The 26,317-nt window shown below is 34.7% G+C and overlaps 1 protein-coding gene across 1 annotated transcript in view; it reads right to left on the reverse strand.

The window, feature by feature from the left end:
• The window catches only part of HCN1 (hyperpolarization activated cyclic nucleotide gated potassium channel 1), a 440,621-nt gene that overhangs the window by 174,591 nt on the left and 239,713 nt on the right, over positions 1–26,317 (reverse strand). The window contains exon 3 of the mRNA XM_025388165.1: positions 25,349–25,510. Coding sequence (XP_025243950.1) covers positions 25,349–25,510 — 162 coding nt within the window. The remainder of the gene's footprint in view (positions 1–25,348; positions 25,511–26,317) is intronic.

Raw genomic sequence — 26,317 nt, forward strand, 5'->3', positions numbered from 1 at the left:
TTCTGGATTATTCTTCTTCCAGATATTAGCATAATTTTTCCTTCATTTCCTTGAGTTTTCTGATTAAATGTCATCTTTTTGGGGATGGCATATAGGAACTATTCTGTTTTTGAAAGATTTGCTTGACCCAGGTTACAGTATTCTGTGTCCTTGCTTTAAATTTTGTAATATAGTTTGTGGTGCTTGACATATTTTATAGCTGTTTAATTTATTTATGTTCTATTTTTTTTCTGGGAAAAACACAAAACTATGAGGAAAAGACTCTGTTTTATTATCAATATATTTGTCATTAGATCAAAGCATATAAGAATAGCTACTTCAGATGGAAAATATGAAAGGAAGAAAGGGAGGAGGGAGGGAAGGAAGGAGGGAGAGAAGGAAGGTAGGAAAGAAGGAAGAAAGGAAGGAAGGAAGGAGAGAGGGAGGGAGGAAGAGAAGGAAGGAGGGAGGAAAGATATATAAATAGATTGATACTATTTAATACATTCTAATCTCAAGCAAACAAGTGGAAGCAAATTGATCCTGTGGTATGGGAAGGGGTGTTATACCTTGCACATGCAATACTCTACCAAATCTTTTTCAGTCCAGCCTGGACACTATATACTCAAAACTGAACAACAACTCTTTTGTGATACAATTAATATGCTTGATATATTTTTTATTTCATCACTGACATGTGGATTAAGAAATTAAAATGATTAAGAAAAATCTTCTTTAAATGAAATATTTAGAACAGAAAGCTAGAATTTTAGGTTCACCGAGTCTCATAACTGTTTACTATGGCTATGGATGCAGTAAAGCTCTAGCTCTTGATTTATTAATCAATGGAGTGTTCAATATATGTTTCTCAACAATAGGCCACATGAGAATTGAAGAAGATAGGAGACATTAACTTTAAGAAAACCCTTAATGCTCAACAAATTCTGCAAGATTAATGTACGCTGTTTTACAGGAATATCAAGACTAAAATATTTTAATATTATTTTTTCCCTTGCAGCAATAAAGAATTCTCATGGAAAGTCTTTATTTAACTTGTCTGTTGTTTGTCTGTTGTGTCCTTTTAACTTTATTTATGTATTTTATCTAAGCTTGATCTGTCAGACATAAGCTGTTTGATAATTTATCATATTATTATTGAAGCAAGTTTCCAAACCAGTTAAATTCATGTGAAAAGGAATTCAAATTAAGGCAACAGATCTTCAAAGTCCAGCTGAACTGCTAAAGTAGACAAATTCCTTTTCTTCTGTTTTCCCCAAATGCTTTTTACATTCATTGATTTTTTTCCCTTTTGTAAATGGAGGAGAAAGGAAGAATTCTGTTAAGGCATGAGTCTGAGACAAGATACCAACATATCTGGAGGCAAAGCCAGCATTCCTGTTCTCAACCATATGAACATATGAAATTATGTTGGATTAATTTCAGGAGGTGGAAACTGAGGGCTTGCTAGCTCTAAATCAGGCTTGCTGAAGCTTTTTCCTTTGGAGCACATTGTTTTTTAAAAGCAATAGTTACATAAAATGATATATAAGTATATATATTAAATAATATAAAACTTGCATGTGCATATCTATTTGTACATATACATACATCTATAGGTATGTGTATATATATACAAGGTAGTTACCATATATAAAATACAATGGCATTTACAATAAAAAAATCTGAATATTCAGTTGTTCTTGATGACTCTGGGCATCATTAGGCATACATTTCCACATGATAATCACTAGATAAAACTGAGAAGTAGGCACTTTCCTTGGACACAGTATGCTTTACTAATTCATCAAAGTCATGGGCTGCCTTTTGTCTTACATTTGGTCTAAATCCTACATCTATATTATGAGAATGGCTTCTGTAGGCACTTCAGTTTGCTATCAATTTTTAATCAGTTTGATTAGGCTAGAGAATTTTTGGGTAACAGTTTTTGGTTGAATTGGTAGTTTTCTTCAAAAGCTAGTTTAACTTCATAGCCTCAATTTCGCATGTACCTACTTTTTTCTATATCCAATAAAATTTATATATTAAGTAGCATTTTTAGAGAATTAAGTTTTCTTGTTATGCTTGACACAGAGTTACACGGGTGTTTTGCCTTCGAAAGTTGGTGTAAGAGTTTTCTTTCCCATCATGTTAAATGAAACATGATAAACCCTATTAAATTGTTTTTTGATAATCAGGAGTTTTTAGATAACAATAATGCATTCAACTATAGTATGCTACAAAGAGGCCTATACAGGGCACTGGATTGGACTGAACCTGCATTAATTCCATAGCCAAGAATTATTTTGACTGTCATAAATTTTAGAATAAGTATCAGGTACTTTCTCCATTTTTCTTTCTATTTGAACTTTTGTGCATCAAATTATAGGAAAGTAAATGAAAAACTACATTATCTAAAGGTTTTGATTAGTTGTATTTTAATGACACAGAAGGTGAGTCACAGGTGTTTGGTTGGTTGGTTATTTCATATAGATTTAACTCTCCTCTCCAATAGGTTTTCTCTAAGTCCTCTAAGTAAATGTAATTTTCCAATTTAAAGATTTATAGAAAGAAGATGTGTTAACTCATCCATTATCTCTATATAGATAAGCATTTTTAGGAAACTATAAGCTCAATTTTCCATAAGTTTGCTGTAATAAGAATAATCAGCGATGAAATAAACTAGCAAATGCAATACATTTATGTTAGGGCTGACATTACTTTTGGTGAATTGTGAAATATGCAACTCTGACTTTCTTCCCTCAAGTTAAACCATAATTAAATATTTTTCTCTAATTGTATTCCAAATTGAAACTGACAAATAGTTAATCTAGAAGACTATTTTGTTATAATTTTAAATATTTTTCTTATTACTGGTAATAAAGACAAATAGAATAAATATTTATAAAACAAAATGTCTATGATTTATAAAAGAAAAGCTACACTTTCTAAGTTTTTCAGTCAAGGAGTTCATCCTCCTGATCTGCCATAATGAATAATATAAAGTTATGAACCCAAAGCAGTTACACATAAGAAATGTACTACAAAGAGAAATGCATTGCAAAGCAATGAGCTTTTGTTTTCTATTTGCATAATTTAAAAGATTAACTGTAAAAAAATAAAATCTCTTGTTCAATTTATCATAATTTCATCCTTGTTGCTACACTCTTGGCAGGATTTTATAATATGAAGGTGTGCTTTACTGCTTTCTTAATATCTAAATGCTCTGTCAAATAATCAAGTGAGTTCATTAAGAGGCTACTGAAAACAAAGTTAATTACTGATTTGTCATGGTCTTTTATTTAAATGAATTTATAAATGAATTTAAATTAGTTTTGAAAGCATCATTTCAGAATATAAGTAGATAGCCAGTGAGTATTTACATTTCAAAGATGTATCTACTAGTCAGAAAATAATTGCCTTGACGAATCAAAGTATCTTAGAATTTGGCACCAAAATTGAACTATTTTTAATAAAAATATTATTGTTTAGAATTTTTGGCTGGGCGCGGTGGCTCAAGCCTGTAATCCCAGCACTTTGGGAGGCCGAGACGGGCGGATCACGAGGTCAGGAGATCGAGACCATCCTGGTTAATACGGTGAAACCCCGTCTCTACTAAAAAGTACAAAAAACTAGTCGGGCGAGGTGGTGGGCGCCTGTAGTCCCAGCTACTTGGGAGGCTGAGGCAGGAGAATGGCGTGAACCCGGGAGGCGGAGCTTGCAGTGAGCTGAGATCTGGCCACTGCACTCCAGCCTGGGCGACAGAGCGAGACTCCGTCTCAAAAAAAACAAAAAACAAAAAACAAAAAAAACCCTTAGTATGTTTTACATCTTTGGCTGAGCCATGTCTGATTCCTGCACTTGTCTTTATCCTTTTTTTTTCTGTTCTCTTATGGGATCTTATGTTTGTCATATGAAATCCATTCTCTTAGACTCAGTTCATTTTCTTATATAACAAGATCTTCTTAAATATGAATCTATATCCCAGCATACTAGCCATTTCTTTTTTGCTTTTTGTTGGGTGCATCTTTGGTGACTTCAATCAGGTTATTTTTATTTTATTAGTTTCTTTTTTTGCTTTTTGAGACCAGGTGCGGCTCTGTCACTCAGTGTGAAATGATGTAGTGGCGTGATCTTGGCTCACTGTAACCACAGCCTCCCCAGCTCCAGTGATCCCCCTACTTAAGCCTCTTGAGTAGCTGAGACTACAGGCACGTTCCACCACATTATCTAACTATTCAAAGTTTTTATAGAGACGAGGTCTTACCATACTGCCCATCCTGGTCTCAAACTCCTGAGCTCAAGTGATCCTCCTGCCTTGGCCTATCAAAGTGCTGGGATTACAGGCATGAGCCACTCACCTGGCCCAGGTTATTATTAATACATAGAAAATAACTCAGATGTGAAGACAGGCTCCTAAAGATGTCCTCTCACCTATCTTCATCTTTGTTGATATCAATTTATCAATCTGCACCTTAGGGTGTGGGGAAAGAAAACATTCGCTCAACCAGTTATTAACTTAACTTAGTTCTACAGTGTGTTAGTCCAAATATTTCATATCAGAAAGCAACTTGTAGAAACATTTGCATAAGTACATATGCTAGTCCTAAGGTTCATCTCAAAAAGGGGGAGGTGTTTGGTATATGTCCTTAGCAAGGTTTTCAACAAGATTTTTCCCATCATAATATCATATATATATATATTTTATGACACATATATATATGAGAGAGAGAAAGAAAGGCTAATTTATTATGACTTGTTTCGTTAAACTAGAGCTTTCTCTGACCACGCAACACAAAAGAGAACATTTTGTGATTCACTCTATATGTTTTTTATAAATTACAAAGATATTATGGTAAATTTCAAACTTTTCCTACACAAGTTTTATAATTACCAAATCACATGTGAGATAATTATCATTATGTCCCAAATAATTTATTTTATAATTTGGTATATAATCTTACTTTGTAAATTCATACATCATTTTCATATTCTATGGAAAAACAGTTTTCATCATTTTAATTGTTTATTAAAGATCCTGTGCAATCAGTTCATCATTTTTCTCTAACATATGAACATTTTAAGTTGCAATTCACATGAGCCAGGGGATTGAACTCATTTGGAATACCAAAGTATTGTCTCGGAGTTCAATTTCTCTGGACTTTATTCCAGTCTATTCAGTTTAAAATATTTCACCTTGATAAAAGACATTATTAAACAAGAATGAAAGTATTCCACTAACATTCTGTCATTTATTATTCTGTGGATCCCAAATGGAGGGTTTATTCACTTCCTGGTCCTTGCTCCACCTATTACTAAATTCCATTAATGTTTCTCTCATTCTAAATGTTCTTTGAAACTATACTTATGGGTTCAGAACATTTTGTAGAGTATTCTGTAGGTGGTAGCAAAATAAAAACAAAGTTTTACATTCAAATACTATTGGTTTCTTTAGCCAGGTTTATGCATTATTAACTTTTTCTTTTTCTGCCATTGTTCTCTTAATATTTCTAGGTGTACAGTACATCTGCTTGTACTCTCAGCTACCTGAAATTATTATATTTTGAAATGACAGGAATATATACCAATACATAGATAGGGAATATCAACTCTAACTCACACACAAATACAACTATTAATAATAGCTTTTGTGTACTGACTTGAGAAGTATAATAAAAATTGTTGGTCAGGCACGGTGGCTCATGCCTGTGATGCCAGCACTTTGAGAGGCCGAGGCCAATGGATCACTTGAGGTCAGGAATTCTGAGACTAGCCTGGCCAACATGGGAAAACCCTGTTTTCACTAAAAATACAAAAGTTAGCCAGCTGTGGTGGCCCATGCATATAGTCCCAGTTACTTGGGAGGCTGACACACGAGAATTGCTTGAGCCCAGGAGGTTGCAGTGAGCCGAGATCACACCACTGCTTTCCAGCCTGGGTGATGGAGTGACCTGTCTCAAATACAATAGCTTTATTTAATTGGCATATATAAGCACCTTTATTTACTTCAAAATTCTGTGAAGTAACTATGATTATTATCCCCACATTACAGATGAAGAAACCAAGGTACAAATATGTCAAGTCACTTGTCCAAGGTCACATAGCTAGAATAAGAGAACCAGTAGAGGAATCTAAATAATCTAGTTCCAGGGCTTGATTATGCTTAACCACTTCACAATACCACTTCTCATATTTTGTTTAACATTGCTTGCATGATTCTTATCAGATTTTGATCACTTAACTGTAACCAACAAATTCAATTTTTGTTGAAGTAGATTCTTGTCATTTCTCCTATGCTTTTTATTGTCAACTAGGCAAGTCAAGAACTCATCAGTCTTCTGCTTTAAGGAGATTAAATTTCCCATTTCTTTTCCAGTTCTAAGGTGTGCTCTAAACCCACCTCCATTTTACTACTTTGGGACCTTCTACTATGCTGCTGTTAATAATACTTCTTCATTAATGTTTCTTTCTTTTTTTTTTTTTTTTTCTTTTTCCCCTTTACTTCAACCTTCCCAGCCTGCTAGATTTCCACATAGTGTGCACCCACATGACACCTGGTTTCCTCCAATGTGGTCAATTTCTTTTTTAAAAAATGTATCTCAATAATAAATTCTAGTCCCACAAATTTTATGATTTCCTTTAGAATATGTATCATTCTGCCGTACTTATGCATAAGAATATTGAAATTCTAAGAACATAAGCTTTTTTTTCTTTTTCTTTTTCTTTTTTGAGACGGAGTCTCGTGCTCTGTCCCCTAGGCTGGAGTGCAGCGGTGCGATCTCGGCTCACTGCAAGCTCTGCCTCCTGGGTTCACGCCATTCTCCTGCCTCAGCCTCCTGAGTACCTGGGACTACAGGCGCCCGCCACCACGCCCAGCTAATTTTTGTATTTTTAGTAGAGACGGGGTTTCACCGTGTTAGCCAGGATGGTCTCGATCCTGACCTCGTGATCTGCCCGCCTCAGCCTCCCCAAATGCTGGGATTACAGGCGTGAGCCACCGCACCCAGCCGAACATAAGTTTGTTTATGGTTATCTTTCAAACTGTTGCCTAAAGAGAGGTTTTGATAAGCTTCATATTATTTCTGTTTATTTCAGTAGCTAACTTATCAACTGATTAAAGATAAACTCCCATTTTAAAATTAAAAACAAAGAAATTGAAGCAAAGTTTGATTTTACCCAATCATCTGGACCTTAATATATATGATTTCTATATTCATAAATTGATGGAAAATAGAAGGTAGTACAAGTAAGGAGACTGTAGTCTTAGTTCCACTTCTGTCACCAGCTTTCTGATTGAGTTTTATAGATAATTTGAAAGTCTCTTTCCTAATTCATAATTTATTCACAATCTTGGTGATTATGTATAAAAGTACTTTTAAAAAGTATTTATGACACTATGATTAATGAGTTATTTATTAATCACTTAATATAGACAATTTGCTTCACATGGCTGTGAACAGATACCGCAAAACTGCTAGACAAATAAATAAGCAAAATAAATAGTAATGAATTGCATGTACTAAATATTAGATATATAGGAGCAGTTCCTATATAGGAATGATTGTAATAGTAGTTGGTAGAATTACGTCCATAAGCTTATATTGTTTACTTTCTGGACAAGAAATAAAAGATCTTAATAAGAATGTAGCTCAGGAAAATAAATAGTGTTAGGATCTCAAACAACACATGGTTATGATAAAGGTTACAAGTTTTATCTCCTTTGGAAGAAATAGGGCTGGCTTCAATACCACCTAGTGACAATGGTGAATGGTCTCAATGGCAAAAAACAGCCTGGAGGAGAAAAGACAATCTGCTTTTATTTTATTAGCTATTTGGCTTCTATCTCCTACTTCTATTCCCTTTTTCATTCTTCTGTAAGATAATGTGTTTATCCTACTTTTGGTTTCTTCAAATTTTGAGATAATTTAATTCCCGTACAACACTAAACCACCATGGAAATTAGCTTGTTCATACAATGACTTTGAATACAAATTAAATGATAGAGAAATACATTAAAAAACTTTAGAGCATGACATTCTCATAAGTATTTGCATATAAACTGTCTCTACAGCTCTCATTTATAAGGTTTCTATTTTAACATGATCCTCTGCATAAAAATCTGTATTCATTTAAATTTCTTTTTAATATTTTTGAAAAGAGCTACTTATTAAAAAGTTCTGATCTCTTGGCACAATCAGAACAGAAAAATATAAAGAAATAATAATACTGATGAATGAAAGGGAAAGGTGCCCCTCAGGAGAATGATTTACGTTAAATGTTACAGATTAATACATTTTTGTTTGATGTGCCTAATATTTACTGATTACAGGCACATGGTAAATTTCTTTTCTTTTTCCTTAAGAAGTGATAACTCAGTCGAGGACAGAATTATAAAAGTTGTAGACTAAATGTAATTATAAATAAATGGCACATTAATGCTCACTTTTAGCTTGGGAGCAATGGGGAGATAATAATGCCCACCATTGGGGAGGCACCCAATATGGCCTAATAGGAACAGCTTCAGCCTCCAGCTCCCAGCCAGAGTGACAGAAGATGGGTGATTTCAGCATTTTCAACTGAGGTACCGGGTTTGTCTCACTGGGGTGTGTCAGAGAGTCAGTGCTGGTCAGCGGGGGCAGCCCAACCAGCCAGAGCTGAAGCAGGGCGAGGTATCGCCTCACCTGGGAAGCACAAGGGGGAAGGGAATTCCTTTTCCTAGCCAAGAGAAACTGAGACACACAACACCTGGAAAATTGGGTAACTCCCACCCTAATACTGCGCTTTACCAAGGGTCTTAGCAAATGGCACATCAGGAGCTTATATCCAACACCTGGCCCGGAGGATCCCACGCCCACGGAGTCTCCATCATTGCTAGCACAGCACTCTGAGATCTAACTGCAAGGCTGCAGCGAGGCTGGGGGAGGGGCGCCCACCATTGCTGAGGCTTAAGTAGGTAAACAAAGCCCCCTAGAAGCTCGAATTGGGTGGAGCCCACTGCAGCTCAAGGAGGCCTGCCTGCCTCTGTAGACTCCACCTCTGGGGACAGGGCATAGCTAAACAAAAAGCCACAGAAACCTCTACAGATGTAAATGTCCCTGTCTGACAGCTTTGAAGAGAGCTGTGGTTCTCCCAGCAAAGAAATTGAGATCTGAGAACGAACAGACTGCCTGCTCAAGTGGGTCCCTGACTCCTGAGTAGACTAACTGGGAGACATCCCTCACTAGGTGCAGACCGACACCTCACACCTCACACGGCTGGGCATACCTCTGAGACGAAGCTTTCAGAGCAAGAATCAGACAGAAACACTCGCTGTTCAGCAATATTCTATCTTGTGCAGCCTCCGCTGCTGATACCCAGGCAAACAGGGTCTGCATTGCACCTCAAGAAAACTCCAACAGACCTGCAGCTGAGGGTCCTGACTGTTAGAAGGAAAACTTAACAAACAGAATGGACACCCACACCAAAACCCCATCAGTATGTCACCAACATCAAAGACCAAAGGCAGATAAAATCACAAAGATGGGGAAAAAGCAGTGCAGAAAAGCTGGAAATACACAAAATCAGAGCGCACCTCCCCCTCCAAAGGAACACACCTCGTCGCCAGCAATGGAACAAAGCTAGACAGAGAATGACTTTGACGAGTTGAGAGAAGAAGGCTTTCGTCAATCAAACTTCTCAGAGCTAAAGGAGGAACTACATTCCCAGAGCAAAGAAACTAAAAACCTTGAAAAAAGAATGGAAGAATGGATAAGTAGAACAATCAATGCAGAGAAGACCATAAACGAACTGATAGAGATGAAAATCATAACATGAGAACTACAGGACAAATGCACAAGCTTCAGTAACTGACTCAATCAACTGGAAGAAAGAGTATCAGTGATTGAAGATCAAATGAATGAAATGAAGTGAAAAGAGAAGTGTAGAGAAAAAAGAGTAAAAATAAATGAACAAAGCCTCCAAGAAATATGGGATTACGTGAAAAGACCAAATCTACGTCTGATTGTTGTGCCTGAAAGTGACGGGGAAAATGGACCCAAGTTGGAAAACACTCTGCTGGATATCATCCAGGAGAAATTCCCCAACCTAGTAGGGCAGGCCAACAATCAAATTCAGGAAACACAGAGAATGCCACGAAGATACTCCTCGAGAAGAGCAACTCCAAGACACATAATTGTCAGATTCACCAAAGTTGAAATGAAGGAAAAAATATTAAGGGTAGCCAGAGAGAAAGGTCGGGTTACCCACAAAGGGAAGCCCATCAGACTAACAGTGGATCTCTCGGCAGAAACTGTACAAGCCAGAAGAGAGTGGGGGCCAATATTCAACATTCTTAAAGAAAATAATTTTAAACCCAGAATTTCATATTCAGCCAAACTAAGTTTCGTAAGTGAAGGAGACATAGAATCCTTTAGAGACAAGCAAATGCTTAGAGATTTGGTCACCACCAGGCCTGCCCTACAAGAGATCCTGAAGGAAGCACTAAACATGGAAAGCAATAACTGGTACCAGTCATTGCAAAAACATGCCAAAATATAAAGACCATCGATGCTAGGAAGAAACTGGATCAACTAATGAGCAAAATAACCAGCTAATATCAAAATGACAGGATCAAGTTCACACATAACAATATTAACCTTAAATGTAAATGGATTAAATGGTCCAATTAAAAGACACAGACTGGCAAATTGGATAAAGAGTCAAGACCCATCAGTGTGCTGTATTCAGGAGGCCCATCGCACATGCAGAGACACACATAGGCTCAAAATACAGGGATGGAGGAAGATCTACCAAGCAAATGGAAAATACAAAACAGCAGGGGTTGCAATCCTACTCTCTGATAAAACAGACTTTAAGCCATCAAAGATCAAAAGAGACAAGAAGGTCATTACATAATGGTAAAGGGATCAATTCGTTAGGAAGAGCTAACTATCTTAAATCTATATGCACCCAATACAGGAGCACCCAGATTCATAAAGCAAGTCCTTAGAGACTTACAAAGAGACTTAGACTCCCATACAATAATAATGGGAGACTTCAACACCCCACTGTCAACATTAGACAGATCAATGAGACACAAAGTTAACAAGGATATCCAGGAATTGAACTAAACTCTGCACCAAGCGGACCTAATAGACATCTACAGAACTCTCCACCCCAAATCAACAGAATATACATTCTTCTCAGCACCACATCAAACTCATTTCAAAACTGACCACATAGTTGGAAGTAAAGCACTCCTCAGCAAACGTAAAAGAACAGAAATTATACCAAACTGTCTCTCAGACCACAGTGCAATCAAAGTAGAAATCAGGACTAAGAAACTCAATCAAAACTGCTCAACTACATGGAAACTGAACAACCTGTTCTTGAGTGACTAATGGGTACATAATGAAATGGAAGCGGAAATAAAGATGCTCTTTGAAATCAATGAGAACAAAGATACAACATACCAGAATCTCTGGGACACATTTAAAGCAGTGTGTAGAGGGAAATTTATAGCACTAAATGCACACAAGGGAAAGCTGGAAAGATCTAAAATTGACATCCTAACATCACAATTAAAAGAACTAGAGAAGCAAGAGCAAACACATTCAAAAGCTAGCAGAAGGCAAGAAATAACTAAAATCAGAGCAGAAGTGAAGGAGATAGAGACACACAAAACCCTCCAAAAAATCAATGAATCCAGGAGCTGGTTTTTTGAAAAGATCAACAAAATTGATAGTCTGCTGGCAAGATGAATAAAGAAGAAAAGAGAGAAGAATCAAATAGACACAATAACAAATGATAAAGGGGATATCACCACCGACCCCACAGAAATACAAACTACCATCAGAGAATACTATAAACACCTCTACGCAAATAAACTAGAAAATCTAGAAGAAATGGATAATATCCTGGACACTTACACTCTCCCAAGACTAAAACAGGAAGGAGTTGAATCCCTGAATAGATCAATAGCAGGCTCTGAAATTGAGGCAATAATTAATAGCCTACCAACCAAAAAAAGTCCAGGACCAGATGGCTTCACAGCCGACTTCTACCAGAGGTACAAGGAGGAGCTGGTACCATTCCTTCTGAAACTGTTCCAATCAATAGAAAAAGAGGGAATCCTCCCTAACTCATTTTAAGAGGCCAACATCATCTGATACCAAAGCCTGGCAGAGACACAACAAATAAAAGAGAATTTTAGACAAATATCCCTGATGAACATCGATGCAAAAATCCTCAATAAAATACTGGCAAACTGAATCCAGCAGCACATCAAGAAGTTTATCCATCCTGACCAAGTGAGCTTCATCCCTGGGATGCAAGGCTGGTGCAACATATGCAAATCAGTAAACACAATCCAGCATGTAAACAGAACCAAAGATAAAAACCACATGATTATCTCAATAAATGAAGAAAAGGCCTTTGACAAAATTCAACAGCCATTCATGCTAAAAACTCCCAATAAATTCGGTATTGATGGAAGGTATCTCAAAATAATAAGAGCTATTATGACAAACCCACAGCCAATATCATACTGAATGGGCAAAAACTGGAAGCATTCCCTCTGAAAACTGGCACAAGACAATGCCCTCTCTCACCACTCCTATTCAACATAGTGTTGGACGTTCTGGCTAGGACAATCAGACAAGAGAAAGAAATCAAGGGTGTTCAGTTAGGAAAAGAAGAAGTCAAATTGTCCCTGTTTGCAGATGACATGATTGTATATTTAGAAAACCCCATTGTCTCAGCCCAAAATCTCCTTAAACTGATAAGCAACTTCAGCAAAGTCTCAGGATACAAAATCAATGTGGAAAAATCAGAAGCATTCTTATACACCAGTAACAGACAAACAGAGAGCCAAATCATGAATGAACTCCCATTCACAATAGCTTCAAAGAGAATAAAATACCTAGGAATCCAACTTACAAGGGATGTAAAGAACTTCTTCAAGGAGAACTACAAACCACTGCTCAGTGAAATAAAAGAGGACACAAACAAATGGAAGAATATACCATGCTCATGGATAGGAAGAATCAATATCATGAAAATGGCCACAGTGCCCAAGGTAATTTATAGATTCAATGCCATCCCCATTAAGCTACCAATGATTGTCCTCACAGAATTGGAAAAAAAAACTGCTTTAAAGTTTATATGGAACCAAAAAAGACCCCGCATTGCCAAGACAATCCTAAGCCAAATGAACAAAGCTGGAGGCATCACGCTACCTGACTTCAAACTATACTACAAGGCTACAGTAACCAAAACAGCATGGTACTGGTACCAAACAGAGATATAGACCAATGGAACAGAAAAGAGCCCTCAGAAATAATAGCACACTTCTACAGCCATCTGATCTTTGACAAACCTGAAACAAACAAGAAATGGGGAAAGGATTCCCTATTTAATAAATGGTGCTGGGAAAATTGGCTAGCCATAAGTAGAAAGCTGAAACTGGATCCTTTCCTTACTCCTTATACGAAAATTAATTCAAGATGGATTAGAGACTTAAATGTTAGACCTAAACCATAAAAACCCTAGAAGAAAACCTAGGGAATACCATTCAGGATATAGGCATGGGCAAGGACTTCATGTCTAAAACACCAAAAGCAATGGCAACAGAATCCAAAATTGACAAATGGGATCTAATTAAACTAAAGAGCTTATGCACAGCAAAAGAAACTACCATTAGAGTGAACAGGCAACCTACAGAATGGGAGAAAATTTTTGCAATCTACTCATCTGACAAAGGGCTAATATCCAGAACCTACAAAGAACTCAAACAAATTTACAAAAAAAAAAAAAAAAACAAACAACTCCATCAAAAAGTGGGCAAAGGATATGAACAGACACTTCTCAAAAGAAGACATTCACACAGCCAACAGACCCATGAAAAAATTCTCATCATCACTGGCCATCAGAGAAATGCAAATCAAAACCACAATGAGATACCATCTCACACCAGTTAGAATGGCAATCATTAAAAAATCAGGAAACAACAGGTGCTGGAGAGGATGTGGAGAAATAGGAACACTTTTACACTGGTGGTGGTACTGTAAACTAATTCAACCATTGTGGAAAACAGAGTGGTGATTCCTTGAGGATCCAGAACTAGAAATACCATTTGACCCAGCCATTCCATTACTGGGTTTATATCCAAAGGATTATAAATTATGCTGCTATAAAGACACATGCACATGTATGTTTATTCTGGCACTATTCACAATATGAAAGACTTGGAATCAACCCAAATGTCCATCAGTGACAGACTGGATTAAGAAAGTGTGGCACATATACACCATGGAATACTATGCAGCCATAAAAAAGGATGAGTTTGTGTCCTTTGTAGGGACATGGATGCAGCTGGAAATCATCATTCTCAGCAAACTATCACAAGGACAGAAAACCAAACACCCCATGTTCTCACTCATAGGTGGGAATTGAACAATGAGATCACTTGGACACAGGAAAGGGAACATCACACACCGGGGAGTATTGTGGGGAGCAGGGAGAGGGGAGGGATAGCATTAGGACTCCTAATGTAAATGACGAGTTAATGGGTGCAGCACACCAACATGGCGCATGTATACATATGTAACAAACCTGCATGCTGTGCACATGTACCCTAGAACTTAAAGTATAATTTAAAAAAAAAAATGCCCACCATTGAAATGATATCTTTTTCTATTACATTATGATTTCATTGAACTCAGTAAAAATCTTTTTTTTAAAAGTGAATAAGTAGCTGACCTTAGGAAAAACAAAACATCAATTAAAAAAATCTGAAAAGGCACCCAAAGGACAAAAATATAGTTTCTGGAAAATTAAGAAGGTCAAATTCAATTATATCCACATTTTGTATGTTGTTAAAATTCACTATTTTTCCACTAGAAGCCCTTCCCTATGTTGTAGGAATCAGGATTTTAGATTATCACATTGATCACAGTAGCAAAGGGTAGCACACAGTGATCTTTAAATACACATCATTTGCTTTGATGGACATTATAAGTAGATATTTTAAATAATATATATGCTATCTTTAGAATATAATTAGAGACCATTTTAAATGACTTTATGATATGCTCATGAAAACGCTATTGGAGTATAGAGAATATATTGTGATTCACTGCTACTTGTTTTTTGTAAATTACAAAGATATTATGGTAAATTCCAAACTTTCCCTACACAATTTTTATCATTACCAAGCTTATGCATGAGAATAAATGGTAACAGTCCACAGCTAGGTGTGCCTATTTCTCAATGCATAAAGTATAAGATATTGGATGTAGACAGAACCAGGTATTGATTAACTCTTATTTGGATTGCAGCTGTGTTTCTGAGGCACATAGCTAGGAAATACTAGAAGAGTATTTAGTTTTTTTGTTGTTGTTGTTTGTTTTTTGTTTTTTGTTTTGTTTTGCTTTTATTTTAGGTTCCGGAGTACATATGCAGGTTTTCTATACAGGAAAATTTTATGTCACAGGAGTTTGATACAGAGATTTTTTTTTTTTTTTTTTTTTTTTTGGTCACACAGGTAATAAGCATAGTACCTAGAATAAATTACATCTCTAAAAACAACAAACACTTCTCAAAAATGATGGGGTATATAAGATAATAAGTAGAGTACCCAATAGGTAGTTTTTCTATCGTCTCCCTCCTCTCACCCTCCACCCTCAAGTAGGCCTCACTGTCTGTTGTTCCCTAAAAGAGTATTTAAATGTTAATCATAATGGCCCTATGTCTAGACCCTCAAAGTTTAAAGAAAATGGGCCAATTAGTCTATTATATATTTTAAGATCTCATTTAATAAGTTGTTTACAGTGGTTGATACACTATAAGAATACATATATATAATAGTTGAAATAAGTTAAAGGTTTATCAGCCAAATTCATCATAGACATTACTCATTACTCCAGAATAAATTACATCTCTAAAAACAACAAACACTTCTAAAAAATGATGGGGTATAAAATGGGGTTACGAAAATGTTCATGTTAGGTTTCAAAATGTGTCCCTCCTATCCTTTCTTATATCCCACATTTATCACATGGCTTTCTTCATGTCATTTCTGATTCTGTCATATATCTCTAGAGTAGCATAATTAGACTGGGGTATAAAGCAGAAGGGATAAAAATGAGATGGAACAGAAAAAGAGCAAAGTGTGGAGAGCCTTCCATTATGGGAAGCAACTATATAATCCTGTCTTGAAAATTATCTGAAAATAAGCAACTCAGCTTACATAATTCAAGTCTATGTAAGTCTCTTCTTTTTTAAACAGATAATGATAACCTTGAACTCTCTGGAAAGAGAGAACGTTCATATGAATTGCCTGACATCCATATATCTGTGAGTTGAATAATAGAGTAGAAACCATTAGTCTGCTATTCCATTGATTTCCAGATTGAAGGCATTGTTACTATCTTATTTCAATCTGCATGAATTTAAAACAATATTTTTATGTGAAATGTAAATATATGAGAAGTTTAGAAAAAGCAAGGTATTATAATTGCTTTTCTTTGCCAGATTTTTTTGAATTTATGACAGTAGTAAAAGGAAAAACCCTAAAACCCAACACACACATACAAAACACAATGACTTTTCACATATTTTTCATATATATTCTGAGCTCTTCCAGCATTGCAGCCAATTCATAGTTGGTTTCTATTTAAATTGGCAATGGTTTATAAAAGATGAAGTTATCTGGGGCTCATGAAGTAGAATGGTATGGTAGGTTCATCCTTAATCCAAGGGGAAATACAGATTTTATAACCAGCTACCATACTGTCTCTGGCTTTATGAAAATGGAAAAACAATTCTCTTTTTCGACTCTTTAAAATGGTAGTGAATGTATTTTTATTTATTTCCTTCAAAATAGGTGAGATAATGTGTTATACATACATGAATACTATATTTGTGAAAGTCTCAACAACATTTAGAATAGCATGGATATAACGGAGAACTAAGTCTAGCAAATTAATCATTTTGGAAGAAATATTAGACAGCAAAATATGTTTTTTTTTCAACTTTATCAGGTGCCACTTGTTAGATAAGGTAATTTCATGAATAGTGCTTCTTCTGCTATTTGTTGTTTAAAATTTAAGACCCAGTCTATGTAAGAGGGAACAAAAAACATGTTTGAAACTTAAGGCTTGCTCTTCCACTGCTAAAGCAACTCAAGGTCAACATAGCCAATATATAATCTCATCAATATCCCGTATCCCTCTCTATGATGAAATTATAGCTCAATTTAAAATTTTCTGAAATACATATTTATTTGAAAACAAAATATCAGATTAGAGTTGATTTCCTTATGTCTTTCCTGTAAAAGAATTCACATCTGAGAAGGAAGAACACACTATGTGAACTCTTTCCCTTTTGTGATGAGGTCATGTTTCTATCCAATAGAGAGCAGTTGCCAGGCAGACTTTGCTAATGGACAGAGACAGGACCGCAAAGGAGAACTGCAACACTCAGCAGGCTGCTGACCTACTTTATTATTATAACTCATAGGAACTACGAAGGCATTTTCTTTTTCCAGTAGAGCTACAGTGACTTGTCAGCAAATTAGTCACCCTTTGTTAGGTCTTAAAACAAAACAAAACAAAACAAACAAACAAACAAATAACCTTCTGTTATGGCAGTACATTCTATTTTTTAAAAAGCATTAATACTATCAGAATAATACAATTTCTAAGCCATAGAAATTCAAATCCAAAATAGATTACTGAACCTCAAGAAAGGGGAGATATATTTTTAATTAAGATATTTTTTAGCCCATTTCTTCGTCATATTACTTTGGCTATATTATGTCAATCAGTTATTATCTAAGTAGTTAAATGGGCTCTGTAAACAAAAAGTGAATCTATTTTAATTTTGCCCTTAAATATTCGATAGAATAGCAATAGATAAAATAATTATCTAGGTTTATATATTCTTTTTTTTTTTTTTTTTTTCTTTTTTGAGACGGAGTCTTGCTCAGTCGCCCAGGCTGGAGTGCGGTGGCGCGATCTCGGCTCACTGCAAGCTCCGCCTCCCGGGTTCACGTCATTCTCCTGCCTCAGCCTCCGGAGTAGCTGGGACTACAGGCGCCCGCCACTACGCCCAGCTAGTTTTTTTGTATTTTTAGTAGAGACGGGGTTTCACCGTGTTAGCCAGGATGGTCTCCATCTCCTGACCTCGTGATCCGCCGGTCTTGGCCTCCCAATAGGTTTATATATTCTAATTGTATATGAGAGCTTACATATGAATAATTCTTAATGCTTTTTTCCCCCAAATCATTTATGTAAAATATCAGTAAGTAGCTCTCTCTACTCTGCCCAGTCAGCACACATTTATTGGGGTGATTATAGTTTTTGAGCTAGAAGTGCCTGAAGTATCTTGATTCCCCACTCTGTTGAAGGTTCCTGATCTAAAGCCAAGTAATACTACTTGAAAAGAATGTCTCTCTATTTTGTGTGTCACTGGTCCTCGGTTTTTCATAGATTTTATTTCAATCCACACAGGGCTACCACTAGAACTCCAATGGGTGAATTAGAAAAAAGGCTGTACTCTCTGGGTATCTAAATTAGGGAGAGAAAATAGGCTTGCATGGCTTCATTTTCAAGGGAACACAATTTGGAAAGCAGAAAAAGAGGAGTAATTCACCAGCACTTGACCCATGCTGTTTGGGCAGTGTAAACATTTCAGAGCTCTCAATTCAAATTCCTATTAATAGATATGTCATGCAATTTACCATTTCACTGGATTACAAATGTATTCATTGTTGAGCTTACATTTTGTGAAGTTTTATATAGTTTTCAGTATCCAGAAAAAAATAGTTTGAATAAAAGCATGTTAGAATGTAAGCCTAATGAGGGCAGGGACTTTGTCTCATCCTCTACCATGTGTTCAGTGCCTAAAATAATGTCTGGAACAAAGAAATACTCCATAGATCATTTAAATGAAAAAGTAAATAATATACACAATTCATAGTTAAGAAGCTAAGTACAAGAAAGTCAAGTGACTTGTATAAAATCAGATGATTTAGTGGTTGAGGCAATTCTGATATGTATTTCTTTAAATTTAATTCTGCCAATTTCACCCCCTATGTTTCTGTACAAATGAGTTAGGATACGCTATGTTATGTGTGAGCTTCAAATTAAGACTCGTTTCTGGAACTCAAAAAAGAAAAAAAAAAAAAGAGTTGAGGGCAGTATAGCAACTTTTCAATGCTTATACCTGTAAGTGAAATATACTGCTATTTATAGGTCACTAACTATTAATTAATAGCACAGACAGGCACCCATCTAACTGAAAGGCAGCTAGAAAATATGGAAAGCAGGTGGCTATTTGGTTGTTAGTAAGTGTCCCTGTCACATTGTTTCAAATAAAAGTAAAATAGAGTAACCTAGATTTTCCAATGGAATCTCTTTTTCTCTCCATATAAAATTTTACTAATTAGACCATTACAGATATTTTTTACATCATTTTTTTCTCTGATATTGATAGATTGGTTCATGCATCTTAACTTTTTGGAAATTAATATATCTATAGATATGAAGAGAATTCAAGGCTTATTAATTTCGACTTCAGTAATTTAGAGTATGTCCATAAGTTCTAAATTCAGTAATTTAGAGTATGGTCAAGTGATTGATTACTTATCTTTGAAAAAAATAACTTGAGATGTACAAATCATTAAAACAAAAACTGTCCAAGGAAGAACACTTAAATGGATAATTGAATAATCAGTTTGCACATATTTTTAAAATGCTGCTAATAATTACCATTTTGATTATAAATAATATTTTACTTAGCAATACATGCAAAGTTGGTATAGGAGCTGTCTAAGATGCAGATACACGAAAGACCAATTGCCTACCCTGTAGAATAGCACTTATCAAAATTAAATAGTGCACAGATTCCTTCAAATCACAACAAATGAATCATTACAATGAAATACCCTTGAGTTGGGTTAAATTATTTTGATCATAATGTTACTCAAATAAATACAAGTATAAAACTAAAACAAACATAATTTTACAAATCAAATACTAACAAAATAATGAATCAACAAATACATCTTAATGTAAATTTACTGTGATGAGTAATGCTGTTTTGCTAAAACCAGGTAGGTGCACACAATGTAAATGTAATGCTGTAATGCCAGTTTTTGTAGATTGTGTGATTTTATACAGTATTCTACAACTGAGTGCTGTGGAATGACTAATTCAGTTATCCAAGTTTTTCTTCATTTTGACAATGGTGAAAATGTTGTACAGGATTTAATATGTTATTAATCCTTTAATTGGTATAAATGCATCATTTATTTGTTATGCTCATAAACCAGAATTATTTGATGTAACATCTCATGACACAACATGCTGCAACTACAAAAGCATATCCAGATTCCATATGTATGACATTCAGATAATCCTAAATTCATAATATGCTATGTTAAAACCTTCAAAATTATTACTAACATGTAACCATACATTTATAAGATTGCTAGTAGGAAACATGGACTCCCTGACAGTAAACCTATAGACTTTAATTAAAGAAAGATTGCTCTAGGAATGTACTGTTTAGCTGAAAATCCTTCTTTATCTGTTCTATAAAGTCATTCCCTAGGTTACATCAAATATTTGAGATTCAGTTCAAAATTAATACGCAAGTTAACAAGCATCATTTATTTTCTTATATTCTTAAAATGAATATTTCATACTTGTAATTTTAACAAAAAACCATTACTCCCAATCTCGTTTATAATGATTTAATGTAATTTTAGTGTTGTATACCTAAACATATAGTCACAAAATGTCATGGGATTAAACTAATCTTATTAGAAAGCAATTATCTGCCATATCCAAGATTTTCATTCAGTTAGAATTCTATAATTCAGACTTATTTCTTGAATGAAACAAAAACAAATAATATAAACACAAAGCAAAGCTACTTCCTGTTCATGTTGTGTTTTGCTAGTTATTATCTCCTTCCTGGTAAATTAAAGTAGCCTGCACTTTTAGTCCACTTTCCGTTGTTATAACAAAATACCACAGATGGGTAACTTATAATGAACAGAAATTTATTTAGCTCACAGTCCTGGAGGCTGGGATACCCAAGGTCCTTTAAAGTTTCATGTGGTGAGAGCCTTTGGGCTGTCCCTTACCATAGCATAAGGAAAGAAGGGTGAAAGGGCCACCAATCACATGTGAAAGTGAGCTGGAGATAGCCGAACTTATTTTTTATAACTAACCCCCTTCTCCAATAACAATTTTAATCTGTTCATGAGGTCAGTTTGCTCTTTATGTAATCACCTCTTACTAGACCTTGCATCCCAACACTTCTGCAGTGGGGATTAGGTTTTCAACACATGAAGTTGGAAGGATACATTTAAACCATAGCACCCAGGATGGTTAGTGATTGACTTTTTAAAAATAATATTTGAATAAAAACTTTAATGAGCAATATAGCAAGATTGCAAAGGAATTCACTGAGAGGAACTGAACCTACTTTTATGGAATTATAATATAAGAATAGATATATTAAACAAATTATCAACACTACAGTTACAGATATAGTATAATTACAGCATTGACTTTGAGTGTCTCCTCATCTAGCTAGTGGGATACAGATAAAAGCATGGGTATAAGTGCAGATACAGGTAAGGAGGATATAAATATATACTAATTAATATTTAAGAATAAAACTCATTTAGTGATGGAAGGAAGCAATGAAGAAGAAATAATAAACATAAAGAATTTGTTAGACCCACTAATCTTTATCATAAATAATTTAGAATCAGAGTCTAATGTCATAGCATGTTTGTCAAGCCCAAACCCAAGACAGACTAGTACATTCCTGCATATATCTTGACCTGGCTTTCTTAATTTTTTGATTTCTCAACTTGATTTTGGTTTTCTACATCTCACAAAAGATAAATCTTGCCACTTTTTAGTGTCAGAGCTCAAACGTTAATTTTAACATGATTTTCTACTGCAATTGGAGTGCTTTAACTAATACGTTTTGTCTCTTTATTACTACCTTCCTTAACTGTTCTTTATAATGTATGCTGCACAAAACCTTCCAACATGGTTTAGAGTAGAAATTACGGAGTCAGATATGTAAGCATTCTACTCTTAGTTCTATAATCTAGCTGTGTGACACTGACTATTCATTTAACTTCTAAAAACTTTAGTTTTCCTAACCAAACAGTGGGGCAAAATAATGTTTACCTCATTCAGTTGCTGTGTGGACCAAATAAGATAGCATCCTTCAAAGCACAGAGTTTTGTATATATTAAGTGTTAAATAAATGCAGGGTGCTTTTGTTTTTATATCGGATTTTCACTTTTCCATTATAACTCTTTGTGCATAAGTATACTTTGCTTTTTGTTATTGCAATAAACGATTTACCAGAACTCCATAGCTTTAGAATGGAAAACAGTATCTTCAAGGTCAAATGATATTATAAGGATTCTCTGTTGATTCAAAAATGGTCTTTTTTTATGGTTATTTCCTTCGCATCGCTATTATACACAATATAAATTAGGTCAGGCATGATGGCTCATGCCTGTGATCCCAGCACATTGGGAGGCCAAGGTGGGAGCATCACTTGATGCCAGGAGTTTAAGACCAGTCTTGGCAACATAGCAAGACCCCATCTCAAAAAATAATAAAATAAGTTATGGCTTTTATATTTGAACATACATGATGGTTTCCTTCTCTCTACATTAGAGTTACACATGGAAAAATGTTAAATAAACACAAAAGAAAATAAAAACCAATTTCATATGTAAAACTGCAGCCAAAAAAAAAAAAAAAAAAAAAAAGCCAAGAAGTGAATTGCAAATTCTGGAAAGATATTTTGTATAATGTCAGGATATAAAAAAAGGTGGAAGGTTGGGCTATGTTGGAATAAACATGCTACACACACACATACCACATACACACCAACACACACATTTGAGCACATATAGACATGTTAAAGAAAAATAATCCTGAAATTTTTTCAATAAATGCATTATCATCAGATATATTAAATAGTATATTGCCTTATAATTATACTACCATATGTACTTTATAGACATTCCAAAATAGTTATTTTACTATTTCTATGATGATAATTGGTATTTTTCTGAAAGACACATAGGAAAAATGTAAAATAATAAATTTTTACCAAATTAAATATTGGTTGGTGCCAATGAATCATCTTTTGGCACTAGTGCTAATGTTTTTATACTATCCTCTCAGTCAGTAGCCAGACTATAGAGCTATTGCCTTTTCTTCTACTGAAAAATATCATTATTACTATTTTTCCATATACTTTACTCCTTCAAAGATAAGTAAAGTGACAGATCTATAATCAAGTAGACATCACAGGTTTGAAAAATGAGCTAACCAAACTACTGCTTACTTTGTTATTTAGTTATTGAAACTACCATATAGAATATTTCTCAAATAAACTTTCAATGATAAGTGACTAAATCACAACAAATTAATGTGTCAGGTACTATTCTAGGCACTTTCTATGGTCTGAATGTGACTCCCAAAATTCATGTGTTAGAAGCTTAATCCAAAATACAACAATGTTGGGAGGTGGGGCCTAATAAAGGTGTTTAGGTCATGATTGCTTTGCTCTCATAAATGGATTAAAGAAGGCTTTTGGAAGTGTGTTCCTGTCTTTCCACCTTCTGCCATGTGAGGGATAGGTTTTTCTTCTCTGGAGGACATAGCAGCATGGTGTCATCTTGGATATAGAAATTGAACCTGCTGGCACCTTCATCTTGGACTCTCCAAGCTCCAGAGCAGTGAGAAATAAATTTCTGTTTTTATAAATTACTCAGTCCATAGTATTCTATTATAGCAGCACAAAATAAACCAAGACACCACTGGAAATAAAGGACAGACGAGAACAGACATTACATTCTTATGTGGGGAACACAGAAAAATATAAATAACAAATAAGAGTGTATGTCTCTCTCTCTCTCTCTCTCTCTCTCTCTCTCTCTCTCTGTGTGTGTGTGTGTATGTGTGTGTGTGTGTGTGTGTATCTGTGTGTGTGTTGCTAAATGCTTTTATTATTAACATATAAACCAGTGGAGTAATATAAAAGATAAGGTGGTCAGGAAAGCTCTCTGTGATTTAGTGATATACAAGCAAAATTAATGAAGGTGAGATCTAAGTAAATATAATAAATATCAGGTCAAATATCAACGAAAGCATAGAAAAGGTAGAAAGAAACAGGAAGGAAGGAAGGAAAGAAGGAAGGAAGGAAGGAGAAAAATAGGGAAGAAGACAGAAAAGGAAGAAAAGAAGACAATGCATCATAACTTTCAATGTAAACCGCCTTTTTTTTTTTTTTTTTTTTTTTCCAAATAGAAAGCCTGTGCTACAATCATTAGGAGAAAAAATTGTAATCTTCGGTGTCCGTATCATTTCTACAAAAATAAGCCAAGAAATCAATAGTAGAACAGTTTGAAAAAAGAGAGTATTTGATTTATACCTAAGGGAAAAGTGTAAAAATCTCATAAAATTAAAGTACCATAAAATGTCACATATCAAAGAGGGCTATTCACAGTTAAACAATGTTTTATTAAGTAAAAATGTAATTAAAATGTAATGCAGGAAGAAAATATGGGAACTTACACAAAAAGAACAAATATTTGTGAACACATACGTGAGTGTGTATAAATATATATATAGAGATTTATACATATATCTACTAAAATATTCACAGTTCTTTTAATTCTTTTGTGAGTGTTGAGTGTTGCGCTATATAGATCAAAACATATCTTCTTAAAATTACATAGGAATATACCTCGCTATTTAAATCAAATTTATATTTTGTAGATTTTTAAATATTTACATATCTTTCAGAGGTAAGTTTAAAGCCTGCCTTTTCCACGAAGTTTTCCTTATTTTCCCTAGCAAAAAGTAAGTATCTGAAACTTCACTTCACTTCATACATATTTAATCTATATCTATGCTGATGTACCTACCTTTGCATGTTTTACAATCCCTAAAACTGTGTGTCTTGAACATAATGAATGCTTTAAAATGTTGACGAAATAAGGAGTTATTCTAAGCCACAGGCATTTTTGAAAGAATGCTGTGCCATGGTCATATTTTGCGATTGCACCTTTGAAATAAGCTATGCCTCAGTATACACAGAATAAAATATATAAAAGTAGATGTTGTAACATATACGTACTCAGGAACATAGTCAATAGGTAAAATTTAGTTGTAACCACCCCCCACAAACATAACATCTGATTTGATATTCATAGAAGCAAAATCAAGTTGTCTGTAAATATTTATAGAGGAGAAATCAGATCATTGTAACATAATTACTTAAAAGGTTTTGGCACAACGTTGAAAAGTCAGAGTGTAAAACAATACAAATTACTTACAACCATTTCATTTAAAGACACCCAGCAATCTGGTGGGAAGTCCTGCAGTAGTGGTACTAAGAACTGAAGACAACCATCCCAGTGACACAGGAGCAGCATCATGCCGATGAGATTAAAAATTCTCACCACTGCACTGGCAAGATCATACGTCATGTGGAATATCTGTTGACCAAAATATAAAATCAATTCTTATAATCAATTTTTTAGAAAAATCAAGCATACTACTGATAGTAGGAATTGATGTTGTGTAGTGTAAGTATTGATTTAATAAAAATATGGGAATAACTTGCAGAAATAGAAACAGATTACATTTCTTTATTTTTACAATAAGGTTGACACTCCACTTTATGAATATTAAAGCCAACTATGTTTCATGAACAACAGAGATAGCATGAATATATAAATGTATGTATTAAAGAACATCGATGTTGCCAGAAGTTTTTCTTTATTGTTCTTTTGCATATTTTAGCAAAGCTACTTTAAAATAAGGTAGCAAAATTTACAAGTGATGGGTAACTTCTACTGTGCTTCTCATCCCTTGTTATATTAATAGATTTGTTGAAAGACAAAGAAAATATGCAAGGGCTGAAAATCATATGCCAAAGGAGTTCAGCTGCAAAATATGAAGTAATACTTATAATAAGTTATGGTTGAAGTATGGCTATGTGAGTGGAGATATTTCTTTAATTGTGGATACTGAACATAAATAGAAGCCTTTGAGATAAAGGCTACCTGGATTTGGTTTAAAGACAATCGTGTAACACTTTTAAAAATCGTAACTGTTTCCATAAACTTTTTGTATTTTTATGGTACACGCTTTACTTTTCAGTCACACTGATTGTATTTTCATGAAATTCAATATGGTAGGTTAGATTATTTCAGAAAACCCAAACATCATGACAAATCAACATAATCCATCAAAATTTTATAAATGGAAACAAATATGCATCTTTACATCTGTAACTATTC

The sequence above is a fragment of the Theropithecus gelada genome, chromosome 6, assembly GCF_003255815.1.
Source record: "Theropithecus gelada isolate Dixy chromosome 6, Tgel_1.0, whole genome shotgun sequence".
In the NCBI taxonomy this organism is placed as follows: Eukaryota; Metazoa; Chordata; class Mammalia; order Primates; family Cercopithecidae; genus Theropithecus; species Theropithecus gelada.